A 25,355-nucleotide genomic window follows, 5' to 3' on the forward strand; every position below is an offset into this window, starting at 1 on the left:
ATCGAGGTATGCATCTAACTGGCAATCCAAAGAGCCATATAGTCCTTACATACAGATGTACACAAACACCACTGGAAAATTCTTGTTGAGGTATTCTACCCTAGACCAAAGTATGTATTGATTATTGTGATAATGCTGGCTTAAAGATTTTGGAGTAGGAGTGTTAAACAGGGTATTATCAGGAAACCAATAAACAGGTAGACGCCTCGAATTTTTTGATGGTTGTGAACAAAATAAGTTTCTGAAGAATATATGAAAAATTTGCAGGGGAAAAAGAAAAGTTACCCTGGGGGGAACAGGAAGGGCTGGCTGAGTTTTTCTTTCTCCTCCGAGAGCAAGACAGCAGAAAAGGTATTATAACATAAAACAACTTTAAAGAAAAACGTTTCCAACCTAAATACCAGCAGGCTTAAAATAGTAACCACTTTCAAAGGGCAGGCTCTCTTTTCCTTCCATTCTTTCCTCACTTTAAAACTCATTTGCTTGATTAATAAGAGAAATAATGTTCTCCTCCGTATTCAGCTGTCTCTCAAGGGGAGTCATTTCTCACTGGGCACCTTATCTACTGCGGAAAGAATGAGGACTGGAAAAGACCTCTACTTGTATCAGAACTGCAATTTCTCTTTTAGAAAGACAGCATGGTAACAGGCAGAGTCAGTGTGTAATAACTCACATGGTTTTCCTGTTGATAGGTTGTAGCAGTTGCTATATTCTGTCTTCCACATTTCCTCCAGGAGCTCCTAACCGTAGGTATCAATTTGCAGAGTTGCTAGCCTACTTACTAATATTGAAGCTTCTCACTTTGAAACGTACTGGAAATAATGCAAGTAACATTCTTCCTCTTTCCCACTCCAACTACATTTTATAGCTCCTATCACTGCAACTCATTCTACCTATACATTTTAATTTATTAAGTAGATCATCAGTGAAGGCTGCTGAAGAATTTGACAAGTTTTTTCTCCATAAACATGTATTTGCTCATCATCCATCCGTGTAACAAAAATGTCTCCACCAACCACTTTCAATTTCTCAAGATTTTATTAGTAAAATAAAACTCAGGCTTCAAGCCTAGTGACTGCAAAGCCACTTCCAGGCATCAACCATATATGAAGCAAAACAGTACTCCCTTCCCCAGACATACCACTGACACTATTGCTCTCAGCCTTCCCCAAAAAAACAGCAAATGAAAGCATTTTTAATACAAGCTCTGGTTTGCTTCAGTACTACAACAAGTGATTTCAAATACAACAATTATGCAGTGAGGTTAAAAATACTTTAGGAGATGGGAAAAAAAAAGAAACTATGGTTTAGGCACAAAAATCCTTGATATTTGTAAGCTTCATAGATAAAATTAGCTCTTCATATGTATGCATTTTAAACACAGTTTAGATATTTATTTTAGACTCTAGAGCTACAATACGTATGTTTAAAAAAATCCAGAAAATATCAAGGGTATCATATTTCTATTTAATTTATCCTCTTAAGAAAGTGAGAGATATTTTTCATCAATCAATAAAAAAATTCAACTATATTACAGATACAAATTATGGAAACTACTGCACCCAAACAACAGAGGAAGAAAGAAAATAAACTGAAGATGATACCAACACAAATCTAAATTTAGATCAACATGCACATCAATCAAATGAATATTCTTTTTAGCAGAGTTAATGGTGAAGCCAACACACTGCACTAGCTTAGTTCAATTTCCTTACTATTATGCATTTATGATTATAGCTTATTACGTTTAAAGTTCTCTCACACATCTTTTTATGGCACTACATAAACAGAGTTTCTATCAGTTTCCCTCAACAACCTTGTAAAAATAATAACTCAAGAACTAAGATTGCAAAGGGGGGAAGACAGAGTACTTTATCATTAAAAAAAAAATCAGACAAGAAAACACATAGTACTGCATATCATTTTTCAGATTCTGAGAACTTAATGTGAGGAATATCACCACTCTCAGACTGATGTGAATAACTTCCTATATTTGAACTGAACACAGGGGCCTGACAGATGGTTTTAACCACTTATAGCAGTCATTCACAACTGGGAGTGGGGGGGATCTAACTACTGTCCATAGGTTTTATTCTGTTGTCAGAAGGCGGCAAAGTATGCTCCTGTCACTGCAGTTATATGGGAACATGCAGAGTTACTGTGTGTGGTCACTGAACTTTGATTTTAAAGGTAGTAAGCCTACTGGATCCTTTTCACGAGCTTTTTATAGCGCTTCCAAACCAAATCAGCCAAGGAGCTGAGCGAGACTGCAATGAATAAACTCACCCTAGTGGTAACCCTTACACTGTGGGTGATCTTAACAAAATTAAAGGGACACAGTTTATGTTGTGATACCTATCCATGTTGTGTTCACTCTTTACTCACAGGGCAATTAAGATCATAAGACTTTTGTCTCTTAATTTCAGCTAGAAGAATGCTTGCTACTAGGCACACCATGTGAACACTTTGTCTTGATTAAGAGAACATTGCATTGCCTTCCTATTTTAAAAAGTGACTAGAAACAAAGTCTATCCAAGATCTCTGTTGAATAAACAACTCTAGAGAAAATCTTCCTGTTTTCTTGTTTTGTTTTAAATTAGCAACTCCACTTAAAGGATATTACAGCAGGAAGTTGTGTAATGGAACTCCTGCATCAGGGGGCCTGTAACAGGGTAGCTAGTGCTGCTCCTGCTGCTGCCCCTCCTGCATACTTTGCCAGGCACGGCTTCCACAGCATCAAGGATATCTGATGGAGAATCCTGAACCAGATCCTGAAGTTTAAACCCTGCATGTTAAGTTCAGCCACCTCTGAATCCAATTCATTGTAATAAGCCGGGCAGAAAGCTTACTGAAACGTTTATACTGATGCCGTTCTGCCACGCACCTAGCACAGTGCCGTCATGAGCTAGGACTTGGAGATGCTAGGCAACACAGCAACCCAGGCAGCAGGGAATAACACTGAAAACTTCCTCCAACATACAAAATATTTTGATGAAAGCAAGGTAAGCAACCACCTGGGACTTCAAACCACGAGGCAATATTTCCTCATTCTACAGCCACACAGTGTCAGCACTCCAGCTTCAGCACTCTTCAGCTATCGTGCTAAACTACTTTCCAACTTATGGAACCAACATTCTTTCAGGCACACTTTCACAAGCTTAAACAACGCGAGCAGGTGGCTTTTTTCTTTGTACGTTTGAAGCAATCCAAAAGATAGGATGTCAGAACTCCAAAAGCCTTTCCATAATAATGAAAACCCTCACTAAAATTCAGTAGCGATTGCCAACTTGGAACTAAGAATATTTTATAAAAGCAGAAATCTCTCAAATTCTCAGAGTACTCAGAGTACAATTTGAATGAAGGAAAAACTAAATTCACAGCAATATTGCAATTTTTAAAGAAAAATGAAAAGTTTATCTTTAAATTTAATGACTACTTAAAATTTTGCAATAACTACTGTAAGATACAGCACCATTCATTGTGAATGTTTATACTAGAGGACAAACCACTTCCATGGAGAAAAGCTGGAGTCAGACTGGCATTATTCAAATTACTATTAAATTTACCAGCCATACTTCCCTCCTGGGGATAACTGATATTCCTTTCTTTTGTTTTTACTAAAATGCTTAAATAATTGTACAATGCACCAGGACCATGATTTAGCTACATCACTAAACCAAATTTACTGTTATGATATGAAAAGGACGCCTTCTCTATATATGAGTGATAACGGCACTGGTTCTGTAATTCTCCTTTGGTATCCCCTCATTGTGCAAGACTAAAACAAGATACAGTTTCAGTATTAATTGCTAAAGGGCATTCTGTAACTTACACGTTTCCTCAAGAGTACAGGAACTTCCAGTGCTGAAAAGGTCCATAGTTGAACTAATATGGAATACTACTGAACAAATAACCTATGCCTAACAGTTACACAAAACCAAATGAATCTTCTAAGACATTCTTATTTCGTAGTATAAGTAGGTAATTTTTCTGTACTGAAGCTGCTATGCTAACATTAAGTCCACATCTTGAAAATGAATATATATCCATTATAGATTAATATAAAACTATATAAAAATATAAAATATACAATATTGTGATATATTATATATATGGTTTATATATATTTTCTATCTATTCAAAAGTATTTGTCTTTGTGTTGCTTCCAAGGGTGTACATCTTTGCAAATACAAGAAGTACAATGAAATTATATATAATTAAGCTGGAAAATCCAAATTTTTTTAAATCTATGGAGGTAATTCTAAAATGGAGAAACTGAGATCAACAATGTCCCATGTGTAGGAATGTTTTCTGGCAAGGGAAAAATGGAAGTTTAAAATGCAAAAAAAACCCAAAACCCAACCAAAAGAAGTAATTATAAAAATAACAAAACAAAGCAAGCTGTATGGCAATCAACAATCAGGGAGAAAAGAAAATAAACATTAAGGATAGGACACTGAATGGAAAATTAATTTTGTGGATGTCAGTCTTTACTACAGAAAAGGAATAACAGTCTTAGAACCGTTCTCGATAGATTAAAGAAATGAGAACAAAGCACTTGTGTCAAAAGAAAGAAAAGACTGCATTACCATCAGAGTCAGAATGGTACTTATGTACAAATTTTAGCAGAGTTTTTGTCATCTATTCAGCATACCACTCTTAAACAATAATAAACACCTTTACAACTAGAACTTGTGTACTGGACAGGAGTCAAGATTTACACCTTCTCAACACAGAAGCATGCTGCAGCATGATCCAGGCCAGCAAGCCATAATTTCAGTATCAGGTAAAACAGAACACCTTGACAAATCCAGCATAGCAAGGGCACGTCAGTACAACTCCCAAACCTGAACTGCTACTATCCACTGTTTATTTTTCCCTGATACTATAAAAGTTACTGGACTTTCAATAACATTCTAACAAAGTTCTTTGCAACAGACTATTGAGGAAACTAAGATTCAGTGAGGTAAGAAACACATTTTAGATATGGATCACAAGCTGCTAGAACAGATACAAACAATAAACTATCCAGAAGAGCTACGCTAGAATTGGGCATCACACTGCTCAGTGTAGGTAAGTGCAAGGTACAGGAGGATCTATCCAGCTGGAATTGTGCAGGTGCACCATGTAAATAATGCTGAAGAACAATCCCAGGGCAAGATGTCCAAAATCACCCAATATTCCTTTTCAAAAGCAACTTAAGCTCTAAAGAGATTATGTGTCACTGAAAAAGTTGTACGAGTTAGGAGCCCAAGTCTCTTGCAAATATGAGAACAGATGACATTTTTAGACCCAGAAGCAGTAAAATTCTAAATAGCCACTAAATAAGCAGCAAGATTCAAACTAGGGAACAAGACATGCAGCCCAAAGAAAGAAACAAAGTGCTGCTGAAGCATTCAGGGGAGATAATCGTAGAAACTGAAAAAAGAATAATGCAGAGAACAAGGGAAGTAAGTGGACACCGTTTCCCAGCTGTGCCAGTAAAGATCTTCATGAAAGTGTCTATTCCATGACAACCGGACGTTAAGACAGTCTGTGATAGGTTTATGTGAAGTTAAACCCTAAAGCACACCAAAGGAATGGTAAAGCTCCAAAATCAAGGACTGTGACAGAAAACATCAGACTTGAGTACTTCATTTGGTCCTGCTAGACCTTGTGAGCCTAAGGAGTCTTTTTAACAAAGTAAGCTTCTTTAAAAAACTGCAGTGCAAGAAGCTGCATTGGGGGTGATCTTATCAACTCACCAGCAGAGTTTAGACCTCCAGATCTACAAATGACCTACCACCGTTTCAGAATGCAGTAACAGTCAATGCTACAACATTACTTCCTGCATGTAGAAAGTAAGACAGTAGATAAAAGGTGGAAGATGACCAAGAAATAGGCTGTAACTTGCAAATTTTTGGACTTCCTGCTTTCAGCAAAACACAAAAACGTACTCTAACAGACAACTATGACTCCTGAATTCAATTTAAAAGTACTACAGAGGTGTATGCTATGGGGAATTGCAGTTATCTCTACCCCCGTGCACCCAGCTTCTCTTTACAGGCATGTGCCTCTGTTCCCTTCTGCTCCACTCTGCTTCAAGCTCCTGCCTCTGCATTTATTTTCTCCCCACATCAGACCCAGCAGCCTCAATCCTTCACAGCTCTATTCTCTGTCGCATTCTGGGTCTCCCTGTCCCCCTGTGTTGCCATTCTCAGTCCTAAGACCCTTCATCACCAATCTCCTGGTTTAAGACTCCTGCTGTTCCCTGGTATTTCTACCCTCTCATTATCCTTCCACCCCACTTTTTATTCCCCTAAAACCCAAAATACCAGTCAAATTCTTTCTCTTCCATTCTGTACTGATACAGAAAGAGGTATAAGAACCGCACATTTTTCTGTCTGCACATAGCTCTTTTTGCCCACTCTTCCCTATCCACCCTTGGAGGATGATGTCATCTGTTCACACCATCTTAACTAGCATCTGCACAGCAATGGCTTGTAAGCATGTCTATCCATCCACCTACTCCTGATTGCCTCCATATGGTACTGCTTCTCCTGATTTTCTCTCCAGAAAACTTAAGCTTGATATGTTCACAACTCAGCTCCTTATCATTCCTCTCAAACACTTTTTGCAGATAAAACTTTTGCCATTATCGCCTCCTGTAATACAAGAAGTCTTTCGTGACCCCTTGGCCTGCGTTTGAACCACATATCCACGCTATATCCAAAATCCCGTTACAACCTTCCTCCGTGTATACATCTTTTTCTTTCTAACAGTACAGCTCATCCAATATCTCCATCTTTGTTCAGGCACACACTAAAGAATTAGAAAGGGAGATGGAGATTCATCTGTTTAAATTTAGACAGGCTTCCCTATTTATCCTAAGTCATACTGAAAGTGAAGCAAGTAAATCTCTTTAATATATTAGTATTTATGCTTTCATTTCAGGAATCCTCTTTATCACATCACCCTTAAGAGCTATGCTGGTGTCACTGGTTTCAAGCTCTTGGGAGGCAGACGATACAGAGACAGCTCAAAGCTCAATCAGTTGGTACTCAGCATAGCCAGCTGGTACCTACTGATCTTTGTTCAAAGTTTCTGCAATCTTTTTTTAGGTATTTTCTGAACATAAAAGGGTACGGAATAGGAAGCCTGCTAGACGGATATGTAACCATTTTTAAAAATAAATAAAATATGCTGTTACCTAATGATAAATAATATATTGGATGGCTGAGAGAAAAAGTAAAGAGAAGAAATGCAGACATCTGAGTTACACAATTGCATTTTATAATTGCATTAAGAACTTAAAAACAGAAGACTCCATCCAAATTTGACCAAAACTGCCATCTTAATACAGCTGCTTATGTAAGAACCATGCTTTAACATTTAGTACTTTATAAAACCTAAAAAAAAAATTAAAAAAACTCTTTAAAAGCAAGGAAAAAAAAAAAAAAACACAAAACGGAAAAAGCCCCACACCCCACACTTACTTGAGATGAAAAACTACCAGAAGAACATTTTATACTCAGATATTCTTAAATTACTTGCTTCAGCAAACCAATTTTTAAAAAAATTTTTTTTGGGTTGTATACTGAATTTATTTCCAAGGTTTATTTTAGCATTACTACTAATTAAAACAGATATTGTGCTACACTTCTCTTACTCCTCTTTATGTGGTTGTGAGCATTGTTTATACTGCTAGAACAGATTCAGAAATAAGTTACAAAACAAAAAAGTGAAAATGAAGACACCTCCTGCCCCCTGCAAAGTGAAGGTCAAGAACATCATGCAAGACATCATTACAAAAACCTGTGAAGCCTCTAGCAAAACTCATGTGGAACATACAAGATTTTTTTAGAAGTTAACATTTCAACAAAATTAACAACCTACACTACTATACATACATCGTACACGGTGATGGATCATAAAAATCATTCTTTTCGGATTCATGAATGAAACTGAATTATCAACCCATTTTAAGGGTCTGAATAATCTCTGTGAATCCTAATACAAATTTTGCTAATATACATGCGGGTACCAACTTGTCCTGAATATAATTTATTCAAGACAAGACCTAAATGTTCACTTGCATATAAACATACCAGGTGAAATTCAGCATGGCTCAGAGGCAGTTTTATTTCAGAGATGTTCTTAGGACCAAAAAAAAAAAAACCCCACAAATGGAAAGTAGGCAAATTCAAATATAGATTGCTGGAAGCTTTTTAAGTAATAAACATTTAATCCCATTTTTTTTCAGTGTCATGTGGTTTCCAGTGTACACAAAGTAAAGAGTGAAAAGGTAAAAATAAAACTGGCATACCCTTAATATATTCCAGAATTCATAAATCATTTGTAAATTTAGTCCTTTTACAAAAGAATCCTTATATAAATCCGGGGGGAGGGGGGGCATCAATCCGATATATGAAGCACAATTTAAGCCCAACATCACTGACCAATCAAAATTAGTGAATGCACTGCATCTCTCTGCAGTGAGGAGAAGCGACAAGGTAGGCTGTCATTCTGCAAAAGCTGCCCATCGCAAGCTTTCCTCTCAGCAGCACTGCTTTTCTTTTTTAGAAAGCTTGAATCTCAGTGGTGTCTCTGGAGACAAGAAGCCTTCAGTATGTTAAATTACTTTCATTATGTATTTTCAGATGCTTATTGATTCTACAGTAGGAAGAGTGGGAGACTGCAGCAGCCTGTAAACCAGAACTAAAGCAGTTGTATACATTAGCAGTATGCTGAAACAATGGCACAGTACAGGCACAAATTTTCATTAAGGTCATTTTTTGAAGATATGCTTATTACCCTCTTTCCCTTCTACTCTGCTAACAAGTGAACAAAATGAATCCCTCCAACCTGGAACTGCTTCACCTGCATCGAGAATTTATCAAATCTTTAGTGGAGGTAAGATCTGTTCCTTATTATGGTATGCAGAATAAGCAACATTTAACAAAAAAAATTGGAGAAAAAAGGGAAGAGATCAGATTCAACTTACATTAAGCGCTAGTATCTTGTTATATTTGAGACCAGGAAATATTCAAATGCTATTTTCCCCTCCCCATTAAAAACACAATACTAGAAAAATGTTATTTTGTATGAAAGTCTTGTAGAATATTAAGAACCTGTTTTGTTCGTACAACATAAAGGTAGTACAGTTTAAGCTAATACAGTACTGGGGAAAAAAAAACCACATAATGCAACCGGGAATATTTTTTTCCTCCCTCAGCAGTATTTCCAAATATCGGCAGTTACATATGTTACAGATTTATTCAGTTACTCTTTGAAGGATCAGATAGTCTGTAATTACTGTGTACTTATTGCTTTATGAAGGTTGGCTAATATGACTAATCTCTGATTGCTCAAGAAATCCCCCTTTTTCATTGTTTTTTTTTTTTTTTAACTTATTCCTTTCATTACCCTGTACATTCAAGCCGTTTATTAAAAATACGGATTTGCTAAACATTTATTTCAAGAGAGGAAATTGTAACAGTGTGCAAATTAAAAACATATTTCCTATAAAGCTCATTGACTCTGCTCAATTTCTCATTAGAAGACAAGAGAGTTATATGTATAAACTACCTGCTCACAAGAGCTATAAAACTACATTTTCTAGCTCTAGTAACAGACACTCTACATCCAACAGTTACTGCTTCGACTCAGGGGTTTTTGTAACCTGCACTATTTGGAGAACAGGAAACTTGCCCAAAAAACTAAATTCATCTAAGTTGACAGAAGAATTACATGATTTTACTAGCAAATAGTGAACACACTAACTGATTTTCTATGTAATCTATAAGATCCAGTTTTAGAGATCTTTTATTCATGAAATAAGTGATATTAGAAAATATATTCTTGCATTACTTTATTTTGAAATTATAAGCCCTACTTTTAACCTTTTTTTTCCTCCCCTTCACAAGGGCATGCAGCAACTAATTCAGTTTTACAACTGACAATATGAAGAATGCAGTTGACCGGGTATCTTTCTAGCTGTATGACCTACAAGCAGCAGGATGCATCACTAAAATGTATTCTTAAGACATAAAGGAATTAGAAACAAAACATGGAACACACTTGTATTACCATTTACGTGCACGACACTTCAACAACATACATGGAAGACTAACACATCTGCTCAGATTTTCATAAAAGAAGAGTGCAATGATTGATTCTTAAAATGGTGAGCATTTCTTAAAGAGGGATTTATAATTTAAAACCAGAATTGTGGAAACTACTGATGCATGAAGAAACAATGAAACATGAATTCCCAAAAGGAGAATATGCATACTTCACCAGCAAGCTGAATAAGGGTTTAACCAAGCTTTTTCTATACTACTCATTAAATAACTTATTTGTCATAATGACTAATGGATATTTTTCTCTCAATTTTATGGTCTGTTATGTATTCTCCCTAAATGAAAATAAACCAAATTAGGTAACTCATGGTTACTCTCAAAGCACATGAACTGGATTTTATGATGTATAGCAACTTCTTTGACTAAGCCATCACTCAAAAGTAATGAGCAGGAATATTACAGAAAGAAATACGCAACCATAAACTAAAGGATGTCTACATACACTCTGAACACAGAGATCAGAAATTTTTTTTTTTAATCCCGGGAAATAAAAACAGGCTGCTACAAAATGCAACAGGGGAAAGAAATTAACATCACTTAAAAGAAGGTTTATTTGTTATTGCTGGCTTGAAACTCAGAACAGACACGCAGAATGTGCACTGGTCTGTAGAAGTATCTCAGGCAATTAAGAAGTCCCCATGTTTAATCAGAATTTTTTGCTGCTGAAGTGCTGGAACAAAAAAAAGAAAAAAAAAAACCTGCAAGGAATGAAATAAGAGCCCAGCTACCACCTGGTTTCCAGGTTACAGTGCATGTCAAATATCTGTCAGTGACACCATGTATCAATTTATGACAAGCTGCTGCAATGATCTGAAAGGCCCTTGAGGCACAGAGAACAGGTAGGTCAGCAGTTGCATGCACCCCACCTCTGCTCAGCATTTGCAAGGGAGCAGGCACTGTCCAGAAAGGCGATGCATTGGGTAAATTAGCTCCCTGCCTTGACATTTCTGCTTTTATTTAACTGAAATCTAATCAATGCAACAAGGAGGTGATGTTTAATCTATTCATAAGACTTAGCACATCTGAAGTTTTCTGTTTTCACAAAATTTCATTTGCCATAATGTTAGAGTTAAGATCATCATTTGTTTTTGCAGATCTGCTTTTGATTTCCTCCTGGCTTTTGCTAATACGAAAGAACTCCATTTCTCCAGTAATGCATTTGGAATGATTTCTTGAAATCCATTCACAGCCAGGACAGTGTACACAGAGGAAATCGTATTCCTGAGGGTTAATATAAACCTAACAGAGGTTGCCTAAATTAGAAATTAAACAAAGCTTTTGAAATATTTCTTGTTTCATTTCACACCTGAGACTAATACGTTCTAATTTACATCTTTTGTATTTGAGACACATGTGAAATAACTGTTGAAGCATACCAAGAATTTTCATCATACAATTTAAAATTAATAGTATTGTGCAACTGAGGCTTTTCAGAACTGCAGATGAAATCCATTTGCATATTGTATCCCAAGTGTGCTTAATTCATACTTTCATTAAAAAAGAGCTCATTTTTGTTCACCTTTGTGCTATACAGTTTTAATGTATTCAGAATGAAACAAAGGTCCATATTTAAATTTATTTTCATGCCAAGTACATCCTCTCTTGAATGTAAAGCTATCTGGAAAAAAAAAAACCCTCAAGTATCATAACAAGAAATTGAATAACCTCTCTTTTATTTATTCATTTCATTACAAACTCAAGAGCTGGCTGACAATATAAATAATACAAACATCAGGTATTACATGCAGATGCTACATTTACAACCTATCAGCATGTGTAAAACAAAGCAGATGAGCCACAAAATTAAAAATCTCCTAGATGTAATAAATGCTACTTTTTTTTAAACCTACTTATTCCTAAGACAAACATGCTATGTATATAAATCTGTTGGATTTAATTGCAGTTTGTATTAAAACAAACAAACAAACAAAAACCAAACCAAAACCCTGAGAGAGACAATTTTCTTTTTAAGTATTATTTTCTAAAATTATTCCCTTAAATCTATTCTGGAATAAAATTAAATACTCTTCCATTCCATGTACGCACTGATTTCTTGAAGAAATTGAATATTCAAATCAGAAAAAGGAAATGTAGTATTTGTACAGTAAACTCAATTCCCCCAAACCCATCTAAGTTTTGCATTTGAAATTATATATACTTCTATAAAATTGTTGTAGTGGTAAGTTTCATACATGGAGATGCACACAAGATAAAGTGAACAGAAGTCTTCCAGCTCTGTAAAAATATGCTGAATTACAGAACTTCAAGTTTCAGCCCACAACACTATTGCAAACTCTTCATAAGAGACTGCTAAATTGCCATAAATAAATGTTCTTTTTATGATACACAAGCAACAGTGCTCCATGTTCCTATCACTTTCTTTTTCCACAAGAGCCTTTTTAAAATGATCTTGAGTACTAATTTGTTAATACTTAACAACATTCTTCTAAAATGACCCTCAACGCAATACAAAGGCAATGCACAAGCATAGTTTATACAACAAATGGGCCCTTTGTAAAAACCGCATCACTATAAATAAAGCCTTGTCTCCCTAAGTGGAAGCTTTTCACTTTTTTTTTTTTTTTTTAAACAAATCCTGCTTTCCTTTAAAAAGGAAAGACCTTATTCTATTATTCTAGATCCTCAGGCTTTTGAGTCCATGCCAATCAAAGCTCTAAACATACAGTAAATCAAGAGTTTGATAAGAATAGATGTTTTTCCTCCCTCCTCCTTCCCCAGCATTTATCTACAGTAAGTGTTAAAAAAAGAAATCAAATAGTTCCATATTTTATTTCATCTTTCAGGAGAAAAAACAACTGCAACAAAAGAATGTGTTTCTCCCCCATTCTAGAAGTCAACATGCAGTCTGAATCTAACATTACAGTTCGAGATGCCATTGATGACATCGACACCAACATGTACCGACCACTGTCATATCCATTAAGCTTTCAAGTTTCTCTCACTGGATTTTTGATGTTAGAAATTGTTTTGGGACTTGGCAGCAACCTCACCGTGCTGGTACTTTACTGTATGAAATCCAACTTAATCAATTCTGTCAGTAACATAATTACAATGAACCTTCATGTACTTGATGTAATAATTTGTGTGGGATGTATTCCTCTAACTATAGTTATCCTTCTGCTTTCACTGGAGAGTAACACTGCTCTCATCTGCTGCTTCCATGAGGCTTGTGTCTCTTTTGCAAGCGTTTCAACTGCAATCAACGTCTTCGCTATCACTCTGGACCGATACGACATCTCTGTAAAACCTGCCAATCGAATTCTGACCATGGGAAGGGCTGTGATACTAATGACATCAATATGGATCATTTCACTTTTTTCCTTCCTGATTCCTTTCATTGAAGTCAACTTTTTCAGTCTTCGAAGCGCAAGTACTTGGGAAAATAAGACACTTTTGTGCGTGAGTACAAACGAGTACCACACTGAGCTAGGAATGTACTACCACCTTCTCGTTCAGATTCCAATCTTTTTCTTCACTGTTATAGTAATGCTAATTACATACACCAAAATACTCCAGGCTCTAAACATTCGGATTGGTACAAGATTTACAACGGGACAAAAGAAGAAAGCTAGAAAGAAAAAAACTATTTCTTTGACCACTCAGCATGAGACTACAGACGTGTCCCACAGCAGTGGAGGAAGAAATGTCGTCTTTGGTGTAAGGACTTCTGTGTCTGTCATAATTGCTCTACGCCGAGCTGTAAAACGGCACCGGGAGCGACGAGAACGGCAAAAGAGAGTCTTCAGAATGTCCCTCTTGATTATCTCAACATTCCTTCTCTGCTGGACACCCATCTCTGTTTTAAACACCACCATCTTATGTTTGGGCCCAAGTGACCTTTTGGTAAAGTTGCGATTATGTTTTCTAGTAATGGCATACGGAACAACTATATTTCACCCTCTACTTTATGCATTCACAAGGCAAAAGTTTCAGAAAGTTCTCAAAAGTAAGATGAAAAAGCGAGTTGTTTCAATAGTGGAAGCAGATCCCATGCCAAATAACGCTGTAATACACAACTCATGGATAGAGCCTAAAAGGAACAAAAAGATTACCTTTGAAGACAATGAAGTAAGGCAGAAATGTTTAGTACCTCAGGTTGTCACTGACTAGATTTCAGTATTCACCAAAACACATCAAGTGGAATATTTGAACAAATTGTAGAAAAATACTGCCAAATAAGAAAAACTTTTTTTAACTATTGGCGAGACTGTAAATTTTCAATATATATGTTAAATAGAGTAGGTCTTGTATATTCAATTTCTTCATTATGTAAGATATATGTTGCATGGCCGTTTGTTAGCGTAACACCATGTGTATATTTGTCAAAAATATTCAAGTCCTCTTTTTTAGAAAATAAATAGCCTTAAAGAAGTGCAAACTTTTAAAAATATTTGTATGGCTCAGCTTCTCTTTAACTATAAAAGAATTTTTAAACAAAAACTCCACTCGGGAATACTTTTCTAAAGCACAAATTCAACTTTTTTCATTACATGGTATTTTTAAATTTAATTCATAAACAGTATTGAGCAGAGATATTCTGAATGCTATATAGCTACAACTTGGACACATTTTGACCTCATATTTAGATAGCTACTTATTTCAAATTTCTCCAGCATGCAATTACCATGCACGTGTAGACAAAGCCATTTATGTTATGTCCTTCAATTAATGGTTCAGAATCAGTTAATTTTGACGGGGAGGGGAATCCACATTGGTCCAAAATTTGACAGTACTTTTAAGTAAAGTAAAAAGTCTTGCATATACAATCTCAGATCCACAGTTTCTACATAGAAAATACACAACTTTAAACAATTACACAGAAGGAGTGGAAGGGGCAAGGGGGAAAGACAGACTAAATGAAGGTTAAAAACCACAGAGAAGAAAGTTATTGGGCTTGATGCTAAAAGACAACCAACGAACAAAGGCATTCCTGTGTGAAGGCTTAGATTTTCACACCGAAGGTGCTTAGCTAGACCTTTAGTGTGACATGAAGTCCTTTTATACAGAGATTTTTCATTCATACCACCTATCTACATAGATAGATATGGCTGTCAAGAGCCACAGCTAAAGTAGAAGATAATTTTCTTGCCCTCAATAACTTTTGTATTATTTTTACTTCACTTCTCCTTTGATGGTGTTCAGTTCTAGCCATGCAACTTCTCTGTCACAAACCAATCACCAATACTGCTAGCTACCCTATTTCTGTATTTCCTGGATGGCCATGGTATACCATCATTCTACATCCTCTTTTTTCTACTTCATTTTATACCTACAATGAAGAATCAAGAAGCCTTAAGAGGTCATCATCATCCATAGCACTGTAAGCAAGAATTAAGATATTAATTCAAACAAAAGTTTGAGTGGTTTGCACCATCCCATGCTTAAAAAATTCATCATTTCAATGAACAGTGGCTACATTCATTGACTTAGGTTACCAGTTATGGGGGGGAGGGGGAAACAAAACAAAAAATTACAAAATCTATTAGCATGACTTCACTTGTCTTGTTATATAAACTGCTCAGTGTGTCACCAGCTACCAGTATAATTCAAAGGCTAATTCTCAATAACTATTGGCTTCTATAAAAAAAATTTAAAAAGCAGAGCATATCCTTGAATATGAGAGCTAGTTTGACTAAAGTATTACATAAAAAATGAGGATTTCTGAAGCACTTTTTTGAAGTTGCATATTAAAAAAAAGAAAGTGTGGTTTTAAGGGAGCGAAAAGCTATTTTCCATTACATCATTAAATAATTAATCATATGTGTATTGCCAAAACTGTTTTTATGGTTTAAAAAAAAGCAGTACTTGTAATGTACCTTAGTTTACTTGGGCTCATGCCTTAGCTTACCAGAACAGAAGACTCAAAAGATAATACTACAGCTCCATATTCCACAAAGACCAGCCACTTAAAATCATCCAAATTCTACCTAAAAGTTTTATTATCTAATGGATAATAATTCATTATCTAAAATTACTGTGTAACATATATTCAAACATAATTTCACTGGCTTTTTTCTAAAAGCTAGCCCAACAACACCTGCATTCAAGTGTACCACAGTGTTGATTTCATCCAAGCTACCTCTAGTTTCCTACAAGAACTGAAATCCTTCATCTTATTTGAGAGGCCGTAGGGAGGAAGTAAACGTAATGGTTTTATGCAAGAAGCTTTTTTTTTTCTTTAAATCCCATATGCTCCAAATTTATCACTTCAAAAACATTCTTTCAGGAATAAGCTCTTCTGAAAAGAAATGTGCCCCAAAAACCTAACCAGGAACTATTATTTTTTTCTTTTTTGTAACACTTCTTCCTTTCTCTGCCTAGCTATCCTCTGTATTCTGAACACTAAAAGGAGGAGAAAGTGGGATCTCTAGGGTTAATGGCGTAATATGATTATTTCTTTTCCAATAAAGCATTCTTAAATCAATTTAAAATACTATTTATTTATTTAAAAAGAAGAAAAAAAGAAATCATAATGACCACAACACATTAATAAGCTTACATCATGTCCTTGTCTGAAATAAGCATTTAAGAAAAGCTTTCAGACTTGAATGGTTTCTTGACAACATGACTTTACTTTTTAAAATTAAATAAATCCTCAAGAACTACACATTTAGTGTTAAAAGCTCATTCATTAGAAAGTCAGATTCAATGAAGCAGTACTTCATAACAAAGAGAAAATGCAGCCTAGGAATTAGTCAGAGAGATTAAGCCAGGTTTTAAAGGCTATGTCGATCACAGTCATTGATTGCCTTTAAGAATATAAGCAAGTTCATTTTTACATTTACGATTCTTCATCTTTCATTAAATAAATAAAGAAAAAAAAAAAAAGGACTTACATCATGTTGGAGTACACTTTGAGGTCCGCAAAAGAAAATTCTGCATAGAGCAGGGAGTAATACAAGTAAGAATATGTGCAATCCTATATACACACAGGAGTAATTATAAAACAGAATCATACATGATCTGTACCACAAAGACGACAGATTTAACAGAAACAAGACAAAACAAAGAGTAACTAGTGAAGGAACCCTGTATATCCTACAGATACTGAAAAGGATTTTATGAGGGATATGAAGGTGTGTCGTGGGTGCTTGACAGACAGACTAAAACAGAACGCAAAAATAGGCAGCATCACTGGAGAAAAAAGGGCAAATATATGCCATAGTATTGTACAATAAGAAGCCCACCACATTCTTAAAAATGATCTCACCACAGTGAGTCATTAGTTCAATTACACTTCACACCACTCAGCCTAAGGCAAGCAGAATTGTACAGGACTCTAAAAATATTAATTCCAGCAAATACATCTCAGAAACACAAGCAGCCACCACCAGTTTCCACACGTTCTCTGTCCCTAAAGTATTAGCTGGTATCTATGTTGTCTTTTAACTTCAAATGCATTTCTGTTCAATTTTACATTGTAAAATGAGGTTAGCCCACACTAAAAATACAAAAAAAGCTGAGTACAGTGCCAGTATCTATTAGAATATTCAAGAAGCACACCTTTACACACTAGTACATCACAAACCAGTGAAACAGAAATGTAAATACATCACAAATATGTAGTTTCATGTTGGCAACAATATTTACAGATTACAAGGCACTGCTACGTGGTCAGAAGTTCTGTTTACTTCATTAGCGCCAGGGGACTAGGAATCACTTCAGTGATTTCTAAACATATTAGATTAAAAATGTATGCATCTGGATACATATTAGATCAATACACCTCTCTTCCTTCATTGTTACACAAATACACACATGTACATAACACATAATTATTATACACGCATACACACCAAAAGCAGAGTTCAACATTAGCGTCTATTTTATATTTACACAGAAGGGTTTTTGGTAAGAGTATCTCTGAACTGGACAGACAGGCACTATGCCCCACCATGCATATACTTAAACGCCTTCTCTTCCCCACCACCACCTTTTTTTTCCTTTTTAAATGAAGTAATACATTCAACAAGCTATGTAATTTACCTGGGCACAAGGAATAATTTTTCTGCTCTCTTAACTGTTATGTATATCATACTGCAATGCACATAATAGTTCTTTTTCAACATCAATGTATGTGCTAGTCATCAGAACTCTTTCATAGCTGAGTATTTTAGACATGTTTGTTTCCTCTGAAGAAAGCGGTTTAGTTATCAATTGCCATTAAACTCTTTTAAAAGGAGAGAACACAGCATTCTTTAGCGAAGTTTCAATGTAGTATTAAAAATATACTAACTTACCCTTCCCTCCCCCATTCTTCAAACAAAATACCTCCAACGTATAGCTAAGGACAATCAGCTTCTGTCTTAAAATCTTCCAGCTTTATAACAGCCAAATTTCACTCCCACTTCACACATTCTGCTGTAATATCACTGAATTTATTTGTCTTACACCAACAGGAGAGAAGAATATGACTCTGTAATTACCTTCTCCTTTTTCTACTTCACAGAACACTCATGCAATTCAAGAACCAAAATTAAACACAGGGTTTGGGTTTTGCTTTGCTGGGTGGGGGTCTGAAATAAAAAAGAAAAAAAAAGAAAAAAGAAAAAAAGCCAGGCATAATGACTAATAGGAAAAGCAAAATTGACTGATACCCAATGAGTGTTAAAGAAGAAGGAGTGAAGTAGGTGGAGAGTATAGGTCAAGAGGAAAAGGGCAGAAGGTGGAAGGAACCGCTGTAAGGCAGCTATGGCCATCAGGACCACAGAAAGGTGCAGGGCAACATGCATCTGCCATGGAAAGAATGCTAACCTTATTTTTTAGATTATAATAAACAAAAATACAAGAAGAACTTATCTTTGAATCATCGAGTATGCATTATTCTACTACCTCTTTGAGATAAACTATACATTTTACTGAGTACAAAGTACATACAGAGTACACGCATTCCAAGAACAGACCTGAAAATAAAATGTTATTAGATGTCTGTTCCCAGTGATAAATTTTTAAAAATGCTATTGAATTTCCCCTCAAATCTGTATTGGTCAGATAACTTCAGTTTGTCTTGATGCTTCAAGTGTGTTTCACTACCACAGTATGTTTTCAATTACTGCTTCTTTAGCTCAATTTAATTATTTTTGTAGAGTAATAAACTGAAGGAGAAATATCATTAGACATCTTTATGTTCTCTGCTAAAATTAAACTTCAGTGATTATTATAAATTGAGCCAGAATGGAAGAAATATCTTCCTGTGTATTTACTTTATAGATTTCTGTATCAGCTGTTTTCCTATTTTACAAAGAAATTCTCACACAATGAAAAGAAATTCAGTTGAAATGAAAAAACACAAGATTTACAGTGAAAGTTCTGTGGTAGGTACAGAGCATGAAATTATTAAAACATAATTTATTTTTTATAGTTTGAATGAATTATATCCTTTGAATATAAGCATTTCTAACTCCTCATTCTGATTCCTGACACTGCGCAGCCAGGCAGGCTGACGGCACAAGGCTGTTGGCAAACAGCACACCCTTGTTTCCTTTTCAAGCTAGGTTTTGGGAAATATACTTTTGGTTTCTGTTACCCTGCTATGATCTCTGACTTCCTACCCTATCTTGCAACAGTTTAGCTTGCTACCATATCTGATAAACAAATCAATGTCACTGCTGAAAGAACGTTATTGCTGTAAAATCTGTCACTCTGGCTATGTCAGACTGTTATTAACAGAGCAATATTAGCACAGCTTTACTTTCAACTGTACTAGGATCTCTTCACAATCTGTTGTGAGATTTTACTTCAAATTAAACTCAATTAGTAGGGGGGAAAAAAAAAGAGCACAATAACTGATTACAACCTATTGCTACTCTGTACCGTGGTTTTCTTCCAAATCTTATTTCAAGATATTTTTCATAACTCCCTGTCACAAATAAACAGAGAAGAAAGGAGAAGTAGAAAAAAAGGACAGCTTCCCACTTTAGTAAGTTATTACAAGTATCAGTGATACTTAGTGCGCTGGTTGCATTTACCGGTGTGCTGAAAACATGCATAAGGAAAAAGAAAATGGGAAAGGAACGCTATTTGCAATGTATGTATCATCACAAAACAAGAAGTGAACGTGAGCACTGCTGTTGTAAAACACCTTAACAGTAATGAGGAAGATCTATGATTCCTTCTAACAGCTCTAATAGCTAGTAAGTGAGACCTATCAATGAATGAGAATGAAGAAAACAAAAGATGTGAAAAGAATTTGTGGGCAAAGCGAAGGTTTTAACAAAGCTATGTGGTTCAATAACAACAACAGTGGCTTCCACAGACTAAATACCTAACCCAAAAAGAACTCTCATGGAAAACTAATTTTTTGTGTTTTGCCAAAATACCACACACCTGCACGTATACGGAGTATAATATAGCTAAAATAAGATTTGGCATATGGATTTGTTGCTACTGCAGTCAGTAAGTAAGGTATTTCATGGGAGGTTTTTTTCAGATACAACAGACTTTCTAGGAGTATCTTTGCATGTAATAAAAACAAGAGTGTTACTTGAATTATAAATTCATCTTCTCAACAGTTACCAAGCAAACATCAAATCATAAGAAAATTTCAAATTGAGTGAATCACTTCATTTTCTATGTTTAAATGGGAACAAACATTTAAGTTTAATAATTTTGACCGTATGAGGTTATGTGCCCATAAATATAAAATGGAGCCACACAGCTCATCTGCAGTCATATCAAACATGGATAAAGCACAAAAAAGTGCACATGAAGACAAATTAAATACATCTTTTAAAAGATTAATGTATTCAGAAGCTTCTGACAAATCTTGCCTCAGTTGTACAGCTTACAGTGCAGATTCCAGGAGCAGTTTAAATTAAGTGGAATAAAAGTGGGAAACTTTTATTCAGTCACTGAGACTTTGTTATGCCCCAATTTTGTTTCAGTCAAAAATCTCAAGTTTCTACTACATCTTTAGTTTGCATGTTAGGTCAGCTAAAAACGGCGGGGACTGGGGGCGGGGGGGGGGGGGGGGGGGGGGGGGAGATGTTCTCAAATAATAGGATGTTCCTTCTTTTAACGAGGTTAGGTTTTCACATCTTTCCCTGAAATGACATGAAAAGAGATATGAGACCATGCTGTTCTTCAGCTAAACAGGGTCTACCTTTAAGATAACAAAGCCAGTAATCAGATTTGGTGCCTGTGAGCAATAGGAGGTTGGCCCTGAATGGTAAACAAATAAAAAGAGTGGACTACTTTACTTTTCAAACCATAACTGAGAAGAGTCCATAAAATTCTTGATGAAACTAATATTTGAAAATTACGTGCATGAGTTGGGAGACAAAGAGGAAAAAATACTCATGTGAAAACAGCTTATTTTTAAAGCTGTTTCCTATGTGCAAGAATTAAATCTTACTCTACACTACTCATTACTTTATATTACATACAGCAACACCTTCACTGATTTTTAAGGCAAGGCAGAAATGACAGTTACAGGAATACTGGCTCGCATCCAGGACCTGAACAAAGATTTGACTTCAGTCTTGTTTTCATAGCTATTTGGTTAGATTTTTTTAACCTGAACTGGCTCACACTTCAATTAGTTATTATGTTTAAGATTTGAACAACCAGTATTGAGGAATTACAACAAAATTTTGTACACAATCTCATTTTGCAATTATTTTATACTTCTGAATTTGCCAGGCCTCATTTTCCAGTCCTTAGCTTTTGTCATTTCTTTCTCTGCTAATCAAAGAGTCCTTCTGCGACCCTTTATTTTCTCCCCATGAATGCACCTCTACAGTCTTAATCTTCAAGAAAAGAGCCCATTTAATCTCCTACTGTGACATGTAGAATTACATTTATTCACAGGTATCCACAAGACTTTGTTTTTATCTGTACAGCACAATTTCCTATTGCAGAAGTATAGATTTGCCTGACATAGCTGCATGAATGCTAAACAGAAACAACATTGGTAAAGCAATCCCAGCATGGATGCAGTCCAATTCCAACACTTTACAGAAGCTTAGTACCATGTTTTCATATTTGTAAAAACAGCGATCATACTTTTTTTCTTTTATTTAAAAAGCACGTTATGTGTACTTGTTGAACATTCAAGGTGCTCTGTCTATTCACAGCTTGCTTCTCCAGTAGTCTGCCTTAATCTGAGGTGTACACCCATATAAAACTACCACTACCTTTCTTACCTCTGTTCTTCCCTTTCAGCTCCCCTAGTAACAAAATTATCTACCGAGAACGTAGAGCAACTGTGAGGTGAGAAGATGGCTTATTTACATACTTACTTAGGGGAACAATACCTTAAAGGAGATTTAAGTCTTCTAAATTGTAGATTATGCACCTAAAATAAATCTACACTGCATCTACACAATTTCTTTAATCAAATAAGTAAAATACACACATTTGTTTGACAACACATATTTTCCATAAAAACGTAACTGACTATCATTAATTCAGCTTTACAGCCCTGAATTATTCTTTCAAATGAATTCAACTTCTCTACTATTTTTCTCCAGCAGCTTTGTGTCTAACTGACTTTGATTTCAACAGAAATACCCTGTTTCTCCTTCTGAATGCTGGAACAACACAAGTTGGATTTCCCCCTTCCCCATTCAGTAAGGAGTTACAAACAAATGGCTCTGGGAAGTTAATACATTTGTATAACATCCTCCTTGGTTATTGTTGGATTACAAGGTATCCTTACTTCATGGAAGAACAAATTACCTTGCCTCCAAAAATAAAGCAAGAGCATTTACTGAAAACTCCTCCTATTCTAAATCTCTATGAACAATCTGGAAACCTATATATTAATAAGATTATTCCATCATAGGTGTCTTTCTGGTTCCTGCCAGCCATGGATTTTTCTGCAATACTTTAAATTTATCGTATCTATACTCTACACTTGTAATGCATTCAGTTGTGTTTACACATTGTTTTCCAATTACAGTTGTTGTCTTTGCTTTGTCACTACATTAGAAAAGGCCTTTAGCCAGGACTACCTTCTTTCTTGATTGCCAAAAAGCCAGTATTTCACAAGCTAATATAGTCGTCCCAGTAAGCTTTTGACTTCCAAGTTTGTCTAAATACATTTGTCCAAACTACTGAACAGAAGATCCTCTGCATTGGAAAATTAACTCTTTCAAAAATGAAACATTAAACACTGGGTCTATTCTCAGTTTGCCCTGTGCCTCACGACTTGCCACTCTAGCAACAAGTGACTTCCAAATCCAGTAAGTTTATTTATTGTAAGAGGTTCCAGAACAGTGTTTCTCCTTGTTGATAATTCCTGTGTTAGAAATTGGTGACTTTTTACCACTGGCCATAGAGGACAAATAGTCTAGGCTCCCAACACCATTCTTCCACACGTCAGAAACATGCTTAGACAGCAATGCTTCCATTTTTCTGGTTTAATTCAGTGGCTTGTGAAAGTAACATCTTTCGGATTTTGTTAGCTGGTGCTCTGATCTATATGCATTTACAGCTACTTCTACAGTAACTTCTCATTCTGTTACCCCTAATGAAATTTTCCAAACATGATTTTCTACCACCGTTATTTGATCTTCTAGTGAGCATTCTAATCAAATGCTCTCTTCTTTTCCTTGGTGATCACAAGTTACCTGTCCATTTCATCCATTTCTATTCTCTCTCACTCTTTCTGAATCTGATTGTTCAAAAATAATAAAAAAAGAAACTGTTTTCTCAGATATTTACACAATACTGAAGTGTTATTTCCGAGCTAACCATGTTGTTCTTCAGTACAACCATCGGGTTATGCACTAATAAATGCTTAAGTCCCAGCAGAAAGAAAAAGATCAGTATTATGAACTGCTTCTCAGTGTTATTTCCTTGACCACTAAACAACTGATTTCACCATTGACCACAGAGAAACAAAAGGAAGCACACATCCTCCCAGCTACCCTCAGCCAACTCCCCTAGAAAAAAATACATGTGACATTTCCCCACACCTTCCCATGGGGAAGTGATTATCTATTGAACTCAAACCACTGAGTCTGATCACCTCAGAGATGATCACTCTGGTTCTGGAAGAACTAGCCTGCAGCTTACTACTGAATTTCCAAGTACATAAATGCTCAGGAAAGGAAGAGGAGAACAGAGAAAGTTATAAATGCCAATTCCTACCAGAGCTTCAGACAGTGCATATGCAGACCCGCCTGAAACATAAAAGTGCCATTTCCTTGGAGAACCTCCACACAGAGCAGAACAGACAACTAGATCCACACTCTTTCAGATGCATCATTCTAGCTGTAAATGGTGTCAAACTCTACAGAACTGAATTTTTCCATATTAGTTGTTAGTGTCACTGACTTGTTTGTTTATAAGAGGTACTCTGCATCCTAGCTCTTAACTATTTACCTTAAACTTTTATGCCTATTGAAATACAGTGAGAATAAACCACCACTCAATTTAGAGATGACATCTCTCTGCTTTGCTGATATCCCTGCATTCACTTATTATTTTAAATTAGGTAATCCAACTTGCCTTTCTCTTCATGAACATGCACGGACACCTGTGAGTAGATACTTTTTTGTTTATATAATATGTAAAAGACACTACAAATTCTTTTCAAACTCTTGCCAGCTATTCTTGCTCTCTACAGTGTATTGATAATTTACAAGATACAGAAAGATAATCTTTCAGAGATTCACAGCTAACCTCTGTCTCTCTTCCCTTCTCTCTCAGCCAAAAGTAATTCTTTTAAACCCTTTTCTCATCTTTGGTGTGCACCATTTTATTTTTTTTTAAACTAATACAGACTTTTAAAGTCAGTGCACAAAAATTTACTAGATTCAAAGGCAGAGCTTGCAGATATCTTTGGGTCTTGATAATTTTTGTATGTCACCTGGGAAAAAAAACCCATAGTTTTCATTTCTACTTTTAATTATGTAGTTCTATCAAAAAGTATGACTACACAGTAACAGAACACTTTGTCTCAAAACTCAAAGATGCCCTAAGATCTGTACTTGTTACACAATCATAACTGTTTCAAAGTAATTAAAAAAAATTTTAAAAACCTCTGAAGTTATATTTATCCTGTATTTGGCTAAACACAAGCATTCACAAATACAAGATTATCTATGTTACGGTTCTTCCAAATTGTTTCATATCCCTGGTCTCATGACACACCCTAGCTAACAAACACAAAAATGTTTACTGTTCAAATGCTTAAAATGATCAAGGGGTAAAGCAAAAACAGGTCCAAACACCTTTACCAGCTGGGATACCATCCCTCTGGTGGGG

General features: G+C 35.6%; 2 protein-coding genes across 3 annotated transcripts in view; one reads left to right on the forward strand and one right to left on the reverse strand.

Annotated features, from left to right (window-relative positions):
- Nucleotides 1–25,355, reverse strand: part of COG5 (component of oligomeric golgi complex 5) — a 198,454-nt gene that overhangs the window by 149,352 nt on the left and 23,747 nt on the right. The gene's annotated exons all lie outside the window — the stretch shown is intronic.
- Nucleotides 12,951–14,252, forward strand: GPR22 (G protein-coupled receptor 22). The gene has a single exon (XM_075491980.1). The coding sequence runs from the start codon at nucleotides 12,951–12,953 to the stop codon at nucleotides 14,250–14,252; it is 1,302 nt and encodes a 433-aa protein (XP_075348095.1).

Source organism: Mycteria americana, chromosome 1 (assembly GCF_035582795.1).
Source record: "Mycteria americana isolate JAX WOST 10 ecotype Jacksonville Zoo and Gardens chromosome 1, USCA_MyAme_1.0, whole genome shotgun sequence".
NCBI lineage: Eukaryota > Metazoa > Chordata > Aves > Ciconiiformes > Ciconiidae > Mycteria > Mycteria americana.